General features: G+C 34.2%; 2 protein-coding genes across 4 annotated transcripts; both read left to right on the top strand.

Annotated features, from left to right (window-relative positions):
* Positions 1–243: 243 nt before the first annotated feature.
* Positions 244–4,954, top strand: LOC7457718 (ubiquitin-conjugating enzyme E2 4). Of its 3 annotated transcripts, XM_002321543.3 has the most exons (8): positions 244–429; positions 1,543–1,643; positions 1,785–1,858; positions 2,562–2,641; positions 3,326–3,440; positions 3,552–3,604; positions 3,797–3,925; positions 4,575–4,954. In XM_002321543.3, exons 3-8 carry the CDS (start codon positions 1,815–1,817, stop codon positions 4,712–4,714), a joined length of 561 nt encoding a protein of 186 aa, XP_002321579.1. In that variant the 5' UTR covers positions 244–429; positions 1,543–1,643; positions 1,785–1,814; the 3' UTR covers positions 4,715–4,954. The 3 variants fall into 3 exon arrangements, with proteins under 3 accessions (XP_002321579.1, XP_024442320.1, XP_024442321.1); XM_024586552.2 differs by lacking the exon at positions 1,543–1,643; XM_024586553.2 differs by lacking the exons at positions 244–429; positions 1,543–1,643; positions 1,785–1,858 and adding an exon at positions 3,030–3,132 and having other exon boundaries at positions 2,590–2,641.
* A 5,048-nt stretch (positions 4,955–10,002) lies between these two features.
* On the top strand, positions 10,003–13,072 carry LOC7457719 (probable inactive receptor kinase At2g26730). The gene is made up of 2 exons (XM_002321544.3): positions 10,003–11,887; positions 12,299–13,072. Exons 1-2 carry the CDS (start codon positions 10,585–10,587, stop codon positions 12,877–12,879), a joined length of 1,884 nt encoding a protein of 627 aa, XP_002321580.1. The 5' UTR covers positions 10,003–10,584; the 3' UTR covers positions 12,880–13,072.
* Positions 13,073–16,127: the final 3,055 nt, after the last annotated feature.

Genomic DNA, 16,127 nt, shown 5'->3' on the forward strand with positions numbered 1-16,127 from the left:
GTTTTCAATTTATATGCTAGATTTTAGCTCTTTAATGTTTAACGCTACACTTGGATATTCAAATAAAAGTTTTAAAGGAAATGCAAAATGCTGGAAATTAACAATTAAAAGGTATAAGATTTTCAAATGCTTATATTATTAAGAAACATCCTAAAAAAAAAAAAAAAAGCTTGAAGACCAACCAACCAAGTTGTGGATTTGAACGTATTTTATATTCAACACGTGCATGTGAAAATGTGGTCATTCAATTCACCCCTACACTCTCTCCTTATATATCTCTCTTGCCTACCCCTGCCTTGCCTCTCTCACTTTTTGCTGCTGCTATCTTCTCTTCTCTACGATTTTTCTGTTTGGTTTCTCGCGATCAGAAATCCAGCACCAACCCACTAAAGGGCTGTCACCATATTTTCTGAAAACTGATTTGCAAACGTAAGATACTGCAAGTTTTTATCTTTATTTTCTCTCTGACCAATCTTCCGACAGCGCCCCAATTATTCATGGCCTGTCGTATTTTTTATTTTTGTTGCATCTGTCACTTGTTAGATCTTATATCGTTAGATTTAATTTATAAAAGTTAGATCCTTGAAACTTTGCAACAATTTGGAATTATAAATTTTGTGTCGGTTGCTCGCTATGTCTTTGACTGAACGAGGTGTTTTATTTTTATTTTTTGCGATGGAAAATGAAGAAAGAACTTGGGATTTTGTGCTTCTTCGAGATTGAGAATTGGTTCACTTGTTAAACATTTGTAAATGTTTTGGCTCAATGCTTTGAATGGATGATTTATTATGGATCATATATATACTTGCATTGCCAAATGACTGCTTGTGTTTGCTTGTTAAATTAGATGCAATGCGGAGAATACTTGTTATCTTCCGATTGCTCTTGAACTTTTGGATGATTGTTATAAATTCTTGGTACAAATACTACACTATGTGTTAATTTCACACTATAATTAAACAATGTTAGTGTTTAAGAACACATGAAACAAACTCTTGCACTGAATACTCAGTTCTTTCTAAAGTCTTTAGACTTAATAAACGATCAATGAAACTAATCATAGTGTCATAAAGGGCACTTTAGAAGAACAGCGGAGTGACTTAAGCCTTAGACAAAGACTTATCCGACATTTGTTCATTTAGTGCATGGTGTTGAGGGTTTTTCTTACTTCTGTTCTTTTCATTCTTGTATTTCCTGTTTGTGGCTGGATTAAACAATTTGGTTTTGATTCTGTGGCAATAGTTAATTGTATCTAGAAATGTCATTGTGACATCCCAGGCAGGTCTGCATGTGGCTATATTTAAGCTGGCAAAATCTTCAGAGGCTATGATTTTTAGGCACATGCCATTGCTATCCTGTGCAGGGCAATTGATCTTTTTCTTTTACCTGTGAGGTTATTTCTGAAGGCCTTCTGGCTTAACAAATGGATATTTGAACCGATGATAGGATCTTAACAACTAGAAGGCTTGCTGAACTTTGAACATGCGGACATGTTTCATGTTAGATGTATTGATTTACTGACTTTGTGTACATTCTTGACAGATTTGCTTGTACCCTACGCATGCTTTGCACATTAAGCAGTATTAGAAGTTTCTGATACTGTGGTTTTCTTTATCTCTACCTCAAGTTACAACATCTCGTAGGTAATTGCAAGGACGTTACGTGCTTAATGCTTGTATCTTTTGCTGCTTGTATGTCTAGTACAAGGAACTGAAACAAAATTGATTACTTTGATTTTACTTCTCATACATTAAAAGCAAACATATTTGATGCTTCTATTGCAGGTTTGGGAGTTTTAATCTGTACAATTTAAAATGTCTTCTCCAAGCAAGAGGAGAGAGATGGATGTCATGAAGTTGTAAGTTTATCATTGTCATTTATGCATGCATATGAGATAATTAAAGATAGACTGACTTAAAATGAAATCAAAGGCATGGTTCAATGAGCTTTGGATGGATTTATAGTTTTGTGAGAAGTGCAAATAAATTTTAGGGAAGAGGACGTCCGTGACTATGGCACCCAAGGCAAGTGCCTCCCTATTTTCTAGGAAAATATCAACAGCATTTTCATACTGTAATCTGTGTGGTTTTAGCTTAATCAGGTTGGCATGCACTGTTAGAGTTATGAGGGGAATATAATTGTTTAGAGATAGGTTTAGGATATGGGGGTTTATGCTTAAAACTAATGGAGTAAGGATGTAGCTCTAGCACAGGCTTTTCCATACCATTGGCTCCAGTAGTACCGATTAAGGTTTGTGAATGGGAAAAGGCTCCGCAGTTTACCACCAGGATTGAGTTTGGTTGGTCCATGGTGTCTTTCACCATGGATGATATAAGATCCCATTTACTATTAATGATTGTGCTAAAGTTGAATTTTTATTTGGTATTCCTGATGGTTTTCTTTCTTTTTTGGCATATATTTGTTTGGATTATAGGCTTTTTATCTGACCAGCATAGTCTGTACAGCCATTTGCCTAGATTTGGAGTTGCTGCATTACTTCTTGAAGTTATGGATAATTATTTCTTTGTGACATGTTTAACTGTTGGATTAATGCTGTACAGGATGATGAGTGATTACAATGTGGAGACTATAAATGATGGACTGAATGATTTTAATGTGGAGTTTCATGGTCCTAAAGAAAGTATTATCTCTTCTCTTTTGTTGTTTCTTTCTCCAATTTGATATATTAGCTTTTCTTTTTGTGTATCTACTTGGTACATGGTGCTTTAAAAATTGTACAGACAGGGTGTAGTCCATGTACAAGCATGCTGTTGTAAATCTATGAATGAACTCGGGAACATCATCTGTTTTACCAATGACAAAACAATTTCTTGGTTTGTTGTATGGATTATTTGATTCCAATAATGGCATGGAAATAACAATTGTTTTAATCTTCTGTCCACATGGATCTCTGGCATCCTTCAGTTATTGTTTTCCTTGTTTAAGTCTATTTAGTTTTGGGAGCTCGGGGAGCTTTCTTCCATTGTTAATTTTGAATGAGAAAAATATGAAGAGGTCATTTCATTTAGTTTCAGGACTTCATGATTGATGTCGACATGTTTGATGGCTTCTCACTAACTGAAGTACTGTAAACATTGAGTTTAGGGTGACAGAATCTTATGGCATATTTATGTAAGACCTTGTTACCTATTGGAGTTTCCAATTTTAGTATTTATCTTTGTTCTCCTTTTACCTTGAGAATTCTGAGATGCACCTTTTCTCTTGCAAACCTCTATTGGCTGTTTCCAGTTTTATTCTTTTATTTTTGTATTTTAGTAATGTCTTCTATTTTGTATTTTGTGTTTTCTTGCTTCGATGCTTACAGGCCTTTATGAAGGTGGTGTCTGGAAAATCCATGTTGAGCTTCCTGATGCATATCCTTACAAGTCGCCTTCTATTGGGTTTGTGAACAAGATATTCCACCCAAATGTTGATGAACTGTAAGCAATGATCTTGCAACTGCTGTGTTGCAAATAGTTTAGATTTTATGTTGTTTCTAATTTTGTGATCCTTCAGCTGACATTTGCAATATTTTTCTTTATCAATAACAGTTCTGGTTCTGTATGCTTGGATGTAATCAACCAGTCATGGAGTCCAATGTTTGGTAAGCATCATATATCACATTCTAAATAAAGCTATATATTGTTTGTTTAGATTGCACATTCTAGGTGGATGGTTCACATGCATTGTTTTCTCATTGAATATGCACCATCCACATGATCTGTTTTTGTCGATTGTTTCCTTCAATCTTGACTTTCACCATAGTTACTCACATATATGGTCTTTGTTTCTGCAGATCTTTTAAATGTTTTTGAAGTTTTCTTGCCACAGCTCTTGATTTATCCAAATCCTTCAGACCCCCTCAATGGTGATGCAGCTTCATTGATGATGAAGGATAAAGAACAATATGATCAGAAAGTGAAAGGTGAAAGTTATCCAGAATCATTTTTTTATTCCCCACCTGAAAAAAAATCTAGATTGTAGAATCTTTTCATCCTTGTCTATTCAAGTATTCATTCATATTCAAGTTCAGGAAATTGAAATATACTGGGATTTTGGGTAATTAGCTATTCAAAAACACATAATTATAGTATCCAACGCATGATTGGGTTAGTTCCTCAATGATGGGACTCTATACAGCGTAACCATGAGTTTGCAAGCGTGTTTGCCATTCATGTGAAAAGGGAAGTCTTAGATCCAAGTGGTTAAGTGATTGAAGACATTGACGAGTGATCTATCTATAGGCATCAAAGGAGCGCCTATAGAATGAGAATACGTGACTTCACATTCTTTTATCCTCGAGTTTCTGGAAAAGGGTGTTTATAAGGTGGTAGTGGTGTTTTGTTGCATGACTGAACATGAACCGTGTGCCCATTATGTTGCCTAGGGACCTGTCTTCTGATGTTTGTGATTAACTGCACTATTGGAATTTGCTGTAATTTAGCACTGATAAAAAGATCATAGGCTAATGCTAGGATATAAGGTGAGGTCTTATCACACTAGGGCTGTTCAAGAGTCGGGCCCCAGCTTAGGAACAAGAGATGTAATTATTTTCAGTCTTATTTGTTGAGCAGAGTATTGTGAAAGATATGCAAAAAAGGAGCATATTATGAACTCCACGGGCGAAGAGCTGAGTGACGAGGAGGATGTCAGTGATGAAGAAAGTGGATCCAGTGATGAGGAAGATGAGATTGCTGGGCATGTAGACCCTTAATGTTTTGCAGCAGGGGTTTAATCATCTTTAAATTAAACCCCCTTGTAAGATTGGCAATGGACCTTTATTACATGTTGATCTTCACTGTCGTTCCAGTCTACATCTACCTTCAGTTTGCTTGATTAATCATTAATCATGTAGCTCATCTTTCCCAGAGTAAGAAAATAGTTGGCATGAATTATTTGATTTGAAAACATGGACTCATATGGGAAATCGAAAGAGAAGTGATTACTTTCAGTATTTGCATGTTTGATTCTTTTAGTATAGGAATTGTAGAGAAAACATGGTTTAATTATGTAATTTGGACGGATTTGTGGTGCTAAAATGGGGTTTTTAGAAAGCTGATCTTCAACTAGGTAAAGTCATTAATATATAATTTACCTAACTAAATTAAATGAGAAAGAGTTGACTCAATGAGATCATAATATAAAATTATACAAAGATCCATAGGAGGATATTTAACTTTAAATACTCTAAATGTGAGTATTTCCATCCAACCCATGAACCTGTTTATCTGCAACATACCCCACAACATCCTTCAACTTTGCAACCTTTATGTTCATAGCTAATTTTCAAATGGCCAACACTATATCTCAAAAGTCCCTCACCTCCTATGCAAACATTACATTATTTCAGCCTTTCCAAATAAGCTACACAACTGCTCTAAAGATTACAACCCAGTCCCTTCTATAACAATCGCTATTTCTTGAAGCCAGATTATCCACCAACCAAGTATACAAACTAGTTGTAAAGAAAACTTGTTGATCTTCAATTCTAAGTTTCTAACCACCTGCTCTCAAATCTTCCTTGCAATTTGACAGTCCCTTAATGTATGTAAAATAGTTTCAACACTAGTGATGCAATGATGGCAACAAGGTCTTTATGCAATCCTTCACTTATATCTCTTTGCATTCATTAATATTGCATTGTGTCCAACTATCCACAAGAAAGTCCTAATTATTTCCATACCTTTCCACCTCTAAATCAGTTTCCACAAAGAATCCTTATAATTTTGATTCTTCAGCTCATAATTCTAAAGAGAATAAGTCGAGTATGTGAAAGAACCATTAGTCGAATCCCTCCAATACATATTATATTTCCCCAACATACTGTTTGAAGAAAGATAATTCGCGATTACCTAACTATTTGTATGGGTAGCAAATAAAAAAAACACTCTCATCTCCATTGTTTGTTCTCCCCACTATGTCCGAGACCGTGGCTTCCCTCAAATCCTATGGAATTTCCTACCTCACATGATTGATAAAGTAGTTTATAAGTGTCAAGCCAGCCATCCCTCCAAAACTTAATACATGCACAATCATTTACACTCCAACATAACTCTTTAGTAACCTAATTCTAAACATCACTTATTACTTTCCATAAACTTGAATCTCTATGCTTAGCAGTAACCTGAGGAACTCTCTCATTAGATTTGATATATTTTCCCCTCAATACTTTCACCCAAAGACTATCACTCTCAAACATAACTCCCCAAGCTAGCTTCATCACAAAAGACATATTCATATGATGCATCTTTTTTAACCCTGACCTAACTTTAATTTTAGGTTTGCATATAGTCTTTCAGTTTATATGGTGCATTTTACCTCTACCTGCCTCTAATCCCTAGATAAATTTCCTACATATCTTCTTTGTATCATAGCAAATTCCTTTTGGTAGTACTGTTAATTGCATTGTATAAAAAGAAATAATTGTTAGAACAGACTTACAAAGAGTAATCCTTCCTGTTAGAGAGAGATTGTTTGCTTTCCAACCTGCTAGCTTCTTCTGCACCTTCTCAATCAAGTAGCAACATGTCTGCTTAGTGATTCGCTGATGAAGAATAGGCACACCCAAATACTTTCCCATATTGTCAATTCTTTGAAAGTCACTATTTCTATTTGTATTTCTAGCAGTTGTTGTTGACATATTTTTTGAGAAGTAAACCCTTTTAACCTGAAGCTTTATAAAAAATGTTAAGACATCCCATTATGTTCTCCATTTGTTCCTTACTTGCTTCAGAAAACAACATGTCATCTGCAAAACATAGGTGATAAATATCAATCCTATTTCTATTAATTCTAAAAGGTTTACAAGAGTGATTTGTAACCTCTTTTTGAATTAATTGGGATAATTTTGAAGCTTACATTGCACAGTCCAATTGGACGAAACTGATGCATGTATTCAGGGGACTGCACATTCGATATCAATACCATTTGAGACTGATTCACCATTGCCACATTAATTCTTTCCTAAAAAATATCTTTAATGAAATTGCACACTATTGGCCCCACCACTCTCCATTGATCATGATAAAAGAATGGCTAGTAACCATCTGATCCTAGAGCCTTGTAAGGCTTCATGTAAAAAATAGCCTTTATGATTTCTTCATTAGAGAATGAAATAGATAACATCTCAAGCTAGTTTTGTGGAACCTTAGGAAATTTCCCATTCAACATCCTCATTTGCTCTCCCCTTATCTTTATCTCTACTGAATAGCTTTTTATAATACTCCACCACTATATTCCTCAAACCATACTCCTTCCACACCCATATATTATTCTCATCCTTTAGTTCCTTAATTCTATTTTTATGTCTTTTAATCATTGTCTTCGTATGGAAATATTTAGTATTGTCAAACACCACATTATTCCAATCCTTCAGCTGCTTAGTCATTTCATCCAAGGCTAGAACAAATTCCGTATCAGTTTGTCACTTTGAATAAAATCCCCAAACTCCTCATATTGCACCCATACAACTCCAAACCTAAAAGGTTTGCTCTAACTTTGAACACTTTAACCATGACCACACAACACTGCCAATATTGGATAATGATCCAAATTAACTTTGGGCAGAATCTTAATAAAAACATTTTAAAACTTCAGGCACCGTTGCATATTCCCAAACCCCATATCCAATTTGTCAAACAACTTACCAAAACCACTTCTTTTTTTACCTCTCCAAGTAAATTTCGACCCATAAAAACCCAAATCAATCAAATAAACTCTTGTACCCATCTCCCAAACCTAGTACAATGCCAGAAGGCTTAGAACGATGTGGAATATCTAAGGAGATTTTAGCTTAGTTGATTTGGGAAACATATTTTTTTGGCAAAATTCTCACAATCTGAAGATAGAGAATATGTGTTTTTTGGAGGACCCTGAATGGTCGCTGATCATTATTTGACAGTTCATACATGACATCCAAACATTGATCCGTATGAGGTGACTATTGAAAAGGTTGCAGTATGGGTCAGATTGTCAAATTTAGCCATGAAATACTATGATAATTTTATATTATAGAGAATTGGTGATCATATAGGAAAGAAATTAAAAGTGGATCGTACCACATCTTTTGGCATGAGGGGTAACTATGCTAGAATTTATGTGGAGATGGATCTAACGAGGCCATTGTTAGCTAAATTCAAATTGTATAGAAGAATTAGACGTATTATATATGAAGGGCTTCATTTAATATGTTTCTATTGTGGCTAATATGGTCATAAAAAAAAATTCCCCATGCACGTCAAAATCATGAGGAAAATATGAAGGTGACAATCAATGAGAATGGAAGCAAAGATGATGGTGATTTGGTGCAGGGTATGAAGTAGAAAGGTGGTCGAGTTACTAGGCCAGAGGTGGAAAAACAATTTAGGCATTGGATGGTGGCTACATGGAGATGACATAGCAATGTTAGGAAAGCACCAGTCATGACAAGTAATAACAAACCTAATAAAAATCCTGTAAATAATAGGACTGCTTCTAAAACGAGTTTGATGAGTAAATAAATTGCTAGAAGTGTGGGATTTAAAGGAGATGGATGTGGGGAATAATGAAGAACATATGTTTATTAATGATAATAATAACAGAAATATTCAGATGAGGTGATTGTGGGAAAGATACAAAAGAGAAGGTGGACTTCAAGAATAGAAAAGAGCCTAAGAAAGGCCCGAGTAATAAATTAGGTAATAAAAGGGTAATGTTGCATGGGCCACATGGGGTTATTAAGAAGAAAGAGGCTAGACCATTGATTAATGAGTGGGCTTGGGTAGTAATATTATCTCCTTAGTAAATAATACCAGGGATAACAAAAATAATGGAAAATTTCATCAACAACACAAAAATAAACAGGTTATGATGAATGACAAAGATCAATCTACAGTTATCTCATCCCTATCGATAACTGATGAGATGCTTGTGAGGGAGAGGTCTGTTCAAATCCAAAGAAGTGAGGTGTTTCTAGAACCAAGACCTTATGAATCAAGTTATTAGGCAATAATGGATGTTGCGAAAGATAATTTAATTGAAGATGATGTTGAAGTAGTGCAAATTATAGGGGTAACGATGGAAGAGGATGAACAAATAGGCACCTTTGTACCATCTTTAAAATAAATGAGTATGATGATTATGGTAATTCTTTTATAATTTATTATTATGAATTTTCTATATTGGAATTGTAGAGGGACGGGAAATGATAGGTTTTGTTCAATTGTTAATGATTTGAGGAGAAGTTGTAAGGTTGATGTAATGACAATCACTAAACCTAGAGTGTGTGGTGTAGTAGGTGATAAAATAGTAGAGAAACTAGGGTTTAATGCAAGTTTTAGGGTAGAAGCTCATTGGAGATATGAAGGGATTTGGGTGTTGTGGAATAAAAATAAAATGGAGTTAGATATTGTGAATTCTTCTCGAAATCTTATTCATCCTATAATGGATGAGGGGAGAGGGATAGGTTGGGTTTTTACAACTGTTTATGTTAATCCAAATGAGGTTTTGAAAAAAAAATGTTTTGAGAAAAATAAACAAATGGTTGATGGGGTTTTTGTACCCTAGTTGTTATTAGGGGACTATAATAAAATTTTATTTGTTGAAGATAAGGTATGAGGCTCCTGTTAATGTTAGGCTTTTACAAATTAATCAACTTCAACAAAAGTTAACCAACTATTTTATTAAGATCCAAGGGCTAAAAAAAAAAGAAAAGATAAAGTGATGTGGAAGGACAGATAAATGGGGGAAGAAAAAAAAAAAAAAGAATGGGTCACTGGGTACATACCATGATATTTTTTGGCTATTGAATCTTTATAAAATTTTAAATTGATTTTTTATGCATGTTAATTGAAATGAGAGGGACATGGTTTTTGGAACAATTATTATTTTCAATAATAATTGTGTTTAAACTGTATTATTTTTCTAATATTTTTTTAACATGTGCAACTTTTTCCAAAAAAAAAAGTTATGAAATATGTTAGAATCCTAAAATATCATTGCTCTCGCTACATGGACAGCGGCTTTAGGAGTAAACAAGTTTGGAAAACTACTGTAATACTATAATTAATTAATAAAGCTGATGGACATGTTCAACAGCAATGGTCCAGACCAGAAGCTGTTTAAAAAGGATCAACTACAAAGCTCGACCATATGGAGGATGGAAATATTGAAGCATCAAAGAGAAGGTTTCTAATTTCTTCTTTGTTGTTGGCCATCGACAAGAAAGTTACAGTTGTATCATTTTGATTAGTTAATGAATTAACTGAAGCATAAAACGCTGTCAATTTTGTAGAAACCAGCTGAGAAGGACACGACATTGAAAATGATGATGACTAGTCAAGTCTGCCGGCCGGCTCCTGTTTTGAGAATCTTGTTTTAGGCCTTTGGCATGTTTTTGTGAGACCTTATGGGCAATCCATTTTAAAACAATGCGAGCTCTCTTTGTAAATTCAGTCAATTGTCTCTCTATACTGGTTTAAGCAACAATGGCAATTTGGTTCCTTTCTCCTTGGTTTTACTTAGCTAGCCAATCAGAGGCTACCCTTTAAAAGAGAAACCACAATATAGCGCCATTTTCTCTAAACTCACTTGGTTCATCTAAGAAAAATGGATCGAATTCTTATCTGGATGCTCCCCATTTTGATGTTTTTCATACTTCCAAAGTCAAATTCAGAAGATGAAAATGTCATTGAGGCACTGGTGCAATTCATGGAGAAACTTTCAGCAGGAAATTCGCAAAATTATCAAAATTGGGGCTGGGACAGAAATTCAGATCCCTGCGTTGGCAATGTCAATTTCGTTGGCACATGGAAAGGAGTGGACTGCAAGAAATCGCAAAATGTTAAGAAGATTGTTCTTGATAACTTCAACTTAACAGGAACATTTGAGGCTGCTTTCGTATGCACGGCGAAGTTTCTTGTTTTCTTGAGCCTGAAAGAGAACAATATTTCTGGCTTCATGCCTAAAGAGATAGGAAACTGCGGACGTCTGAGACACTTGTACGTAAAAGGGAACCGATTTGCTGGTGATATTCCTGACACTTTTCCTCAGTTACGTAAGTTGAAGAGCATCGATATATCTGACAACAACTTCTCTGGTGAGCTTCCTGCTGATATGTCCCGGATTTCAGGCCTGCTAACCTTCTTTGCTGAAAACAATCAGCTCAGTGGGGAAATACCGGATTTTGATTTCTCCTATCTCAAGGATTTCAATGTAGCCAACAACAACTTTAGCGGTCCAATTCCTGATGTCAAAGGCAAGTTTGGGGCAGACAGCTTCTCAGGTAATCCTGAATTATGTGGGAAACCATTATCAAAAGCCTGCCCACCTTCAAAAAAAGGATCAAAGCATTCATCAACTGATCGCTTCCTTATCTACTCAGGCTATATAATACTTGCCGTGGTTGTGCTGCTCTTGTTAGCTTTATATTTATTTAAGAAAAATAAGCCTAAAGAAGAAACTGCGAAGGTTGTCAAGAAGGGGAGGGTAGCTAATGCAAGTAAGGAACATAGTAGTACTCCAAGTGAATCCAAAACTGGTGGTAATAGATCAGAATATTCAATTGCATCTGTTGAAGCTGGCATGACATCATCATCTCTTGTAGTTCTTCCCAGTCCTGTGGTGAATGGTTTGAAATTCGAGGACTTGCTTCGAGCTCCAGCTGAGTTGCTTGGTAGAGGAAAGCATGGAAGTTTGTATAAGGTCATGTTCGATAATGCTACGATCTTGGCAGTGAAAAGGATCAAAGACTGGGATATTTCGGCCGCAGATTTCAAGAGGAGAATGGAGATGATAGACCAAGTGAGGCATCCCAGAGTATTGCCTCCGGTAGCATTTTATTGCTCCAAGCAAGAGAAGCTCCTGGTATACGAGTATCAGCAGAATGGCAGTCTCTTCAAACTTCTCCATGGTAAGTCTATCATCTGTACTGGCATTCTAAATTTTAACATTACCTCATTTTAATGGTGGAAACTGGAAAGGAATTCTTAGGATATAAAAAACAATGTGAAACTGAAAGGTACAATAGGATTAGGATGAGAGAAATATTCACCATATTAAGTGCATGCACTTGGGGATGTGACTATAAGAAGTATGAAGAGGATTTTCTGAAAAAACCCATTGGATAAACATACAACTCAGAGACATGGTAAATTTCAGTCTGATGAGAGAAATATTCCTGGCAACTATTATTTGTTTTCTCATTTTTCTCTGCATTTCTCAGGCATAAGCAATTTCATATATATGAAACAATAATATAAGATACATACAGGAAAGTGACACGGTTCATATAACAACTTGGAATTGTTGTTGATGTTCTTAGGGTCCCAGAATGGGCGAGTATTTGACTGGGGAAGCAGACTCAATGTCGCAGCTAGTATTGCAGAGTCCTTAGCATTCATGCATGAGCAGCTTCAAGAAGGTGGGATTGCCCACGGGAACCTGAAATCCACCAACATTTTATTCAACAAGAACATGGAGCCCTGCATTAGTGAATATGGTCTAATTGTGGCTCAAGGCCAGGATCAATCATTCCTTTCTCAGTCTGATAGCTTCAAAAGTAATGCTTTGGGTGGAGATGGCGCCTATAGCACCTTCAAGGTGGATGTTTATGGCTTTGGCGTGGTTCTTCTTGAGCTTTTGACAGGGAAACTAGTCGAAAACAATGGGTTTGATCTGGCAAGTTGGGTGCACTCAGTGGTTAGAGAAGAATGGACTGCTGAAGTTTTTGACAGGGCCTTGATCGCAGAAGGTGCTAGTGAGGAGAGGATGGTGAACCTGTTGCAGGTAGCATTGAAGTGCATAAATCCGTCTCCAAATGAAAGGCCAGCCATAAACCAAATATCTGCTATGATAAACACGATAAAAGAGGATGAAGAGAGATCCATAATTTCAGAACCATGATCATGCCCTGGAAGCCTAATTCGCATTATTTAGTTATATTTAGGTCATTAATCCTACATCAGATCAGATGGTACGTAGACTTGGTTTAAAACATGCGTATTGGTGACAAAAATAATTATTTCTTCAAGCATTTTGATTTGGATTTTCTTCAATTTATGATCATTATATAAATTCTTATTACCATTGTTAATTATGCTCGTTGTTTCCATCAACAAATTTCATCTATCTCGGTGCAAGTTTGGAAACTCCGTCCAATCAGTGTTTTATAAAAAAAATTAATTTTATATTTTTAAATCGTTTTAATTTTAATATGTTGATATCAAAAATAAATTTAAAAAAATATATTATTTTAATATACTTTCAATCACAAAAATAATTATTTTTACATATCCAATACTCTGCTCCATTTACTTTTTTGAAGTTATAACTAAACAAATTTTATTATTTTATCACACTAGAGATCCAATCAAGATGTCAACTTTAGTCAAGTTAGTTGTATCATTAAATAAGTATTTATTTAATTTGACGAGATTTCACAATTTATGTTATATAATAATATTATATTATTGCTCTTTTATTAAACTCTAAATTGATAAAAATGATCGATTTAGTTAATTAGCTTGACTATATAATAGAGAGTAATATGGAGAGATTTAATTTAACTTTTTAATTAAGGATCTTAGTAAAATTTATCACACAAATAAAGAATTTCAATTTTTTTCTGTATAAAATAATATATGACATGCAATATAAAATAAAGAGATTTTTTTTTCTTCGTATACAATATTCTATTTGTTTTCTTTTTTCTTTTTTTTTAATTTAAATTTCATGTCTGACTGACCCTCTTTTATCTTTTTTCCCTTTCTCCCAGTTATACCATCAGGCCATAGCTTCTTTCTTAATATAACTAGAATAATTTGTGGATGTTAATGTGCTCGAGAGTAATTAGATATATTAGAATATCAAAGTTAGCTTAAAGTAATTTAAGTTTAAAATATATTATGTTAATTGTCTTATTATTGTTTGGTACTTGTTCATGGAGGTAGTGTTTAGTATGATCAACCAAAAAGGAATGGATATGACAAATGTTTCGTGAAATTATTTGGTGTACTTTTAAATACTATAAAAATCATTTTTTCTTTTGTTCAAGGCTATTGTAGTGGAAAACAATTAGTCCCACAAAAAAGGATAAGATAATCTTATCCAATTCTCTACACAAGTATTAAATCGATACAAGTATTAAATCGGGTTAATATAAATCAATACAAAAATAAAAATAGTTATTATTATAGTTTTAAAAACCATTTTAAAAGTCGATTCAAGACAAGGACCAGGTCACAGATTGGTTAACCATTAACCCGGGTCAACATAAAGATAAAAATAATTATTATTATAGTTTAAAAATGTGATTCGGCAGTCGACCTAGGGCTAGGCTCGGGTCACGGGTGGGGTTGATCATTGACTCGGGTTAACATAAGGATAAAAATGGTTATTATCATAGTTTTAAGACCCGGCTCAAGAGTCAACATGAAGTAAGGCTTAAGTTATGGATCGGGTTGCCATTAACCCGGATCAACTTAAGGATAAAAGTTTTTATTATCGTAGTTTTAAAATCGAAATCGGGGATCAACCCGGGACAAGGTTTGGGTCATGGTTCGAGTTGATCATTATCCTGGGTCAACATAAGAATAAAAATGATTATTATCATAGTTTTAAAACTCGACTCGGGGATCAACTTAAGTCAAGACTTAGATCACATGTCGTGAGGGTCAATTCAGGTTGACCTGAGTCAACGTATAAATAAAAGTGATTATTATTATAATTTTAAAACCCAACTCGGGAGTCGACTTGAGGCAAGATCTAGGTCACGAGTCGGGAGAGTCAATCATAGTTGACTCAACTTAAAAAAGATAAAAGAGTCAAAGCAACCTTATTTTGAACAACAACAAAAATCAATGAATTTTTCACCCTTGTTTTATCTCTAGTTGATCGGGTCGTGGGTCAACCCGAGTTTTTAACTGGGTTAGGTCAAATCAATTCTTCTTCTATTTTTTTTAAACCCGGACTAGTCCAAGCCCCGGGCCTACCATATTCCATCAAGTTTCTACCAAACATAAAATAAAATAAGACAACAAGTTGTTTGCCATAATAGATGACTTGTTGTCCAATTAAAAAAAAAAATTGGAATGGATGACGCGTTGTTTGCTTCATAAAAAAATTCAGCCTAGCACTCGAGCTTGGTTGATATCCATTGAATTCAGATTAAATTGTCATCCCAAGTTTAGGTAGTAGTTGTACAATTAGGGGTGGTGATGCAAAGTATATAGTGTTTATGTAGTATTGTGATAACACTTATTTTTTAAAGTGTTTTTTACTTATAAATATATTTAAATAATTTTTTTTATTTTTTTAAATTAATTTTTAATATCTACACATTAAAACGATCTAAGAATATAAAAAGAATTAATTTTATTAGCCGCAAGCCCTATTCCCAAATGATTTCATATTCAATTTCAAATGGTAGGTTTATTGATTAAAAAAGTTTGCATTTTCATTAATCTAATTTGTTCAATTTAAAATTCATAATTGAGAAAATTTGTTCTTTTACATGTATCAAATTAATATGAAAATATATTTAAAAATTATGAAAAAAGGATTTAGATTAATTAATACATAAATTCGTATAAAAAAGAAAAGAAAAGCATATCCAATCACTAAGTTACTTGAAACCGAGAGAGAGGGAGGAAAGAGAGGAATATAACAACTTTGCCACTACAAAGAACATTCTACATTTTCAAGACGAATTAATTAATATAATTGTTGTTGGTTGGTTGTCATTTTAGTACAAATTTAGATATTTTGATATAGATTTGTGATCCCTTCTTGTGGTTCTGAATATCCCTTTTAATTTATAAATAAAATTAGCACAAATCATCTTCTGACGGACGTGGGAGGTAAGACCTTGTTGAGAATTAGAACATGTTTGGGAATTCCTAAAAAAATTAATTAATTTTTTTTTTTAAAATTTAATATGGTTTGTACGTTTTGGATCGTTTTGATATACTGATATCAAAAATAATTTTTTAAAAATAAAAAAACATCTTTAATATGCATTTCGGCACAAAAAGTTATTTGAAAAACAACCGCTACCACACTGCCAAGCATCCTCTTAGAGTGTATTTGATAATAACATTTGATAATGACACGTCAACGTATTTTTAAAATTTGTTTTAATGTATTTTTAGATT

Source organism: Populus trichocarpa, chromosome 15, assembly GCF_000002775.5.
Source record: "Populus trichocarpa isolate Nisqually-1 chromosome 15, P.trichocarpa_v4.1, whole genome shotgun sequence".
In the NCBI taxonomy this organism is placed as follows: Eukaryota; Viridiplantae; Streptophyta; class Magnoliopsida; order Malpighiales; family Salicaceae; genus Populus; species Populus trichocarpa.

What these genes read in the sequence shown, in the direction of transcription:
- LOC7457718 (XM_002321543.3), top strand. Translation starts at nt 1,815, where the DNA reads ATGTCTTCTCCAAGCAAGAGGAGAGAGATGGATGTCATGAAGTT. An exon ending in GTCATGGAGTCCAATGTTTG is followed by an intron (nt 3,605 to 3,796) that starts GTAAGCATCATA and finishes TTGTTTCTGCAG; the next exon opens with ATCTTTTAAATGTTTTTGAA. An exon ending in ATATGATCAGAAAGTGAAAG is followed by an intron (nt 3,926 to 4,574) that starts GTGAAAGTTATC and finishes TTTGTTGAGCAG; the next exon opens with AGTATTGTGAAAGATATGCA.
- LOC7457719 (XM_002321544.3), top strand. Translation starts at nt 10,585, where the DNA reads ATGGATCGAATTCTTATCTGGATGCTCCCCATTTTGATGTTTTTCATA. An exon ending in TCTCTTCAAACTTCTCCATG is followed by an intron (nt 11,888 to 12,298) that starts GTAAGTCTATCA and finishes TGATGTTCTTAG; the next exon opens with GGTCCCAGAATGGGCGAGTA.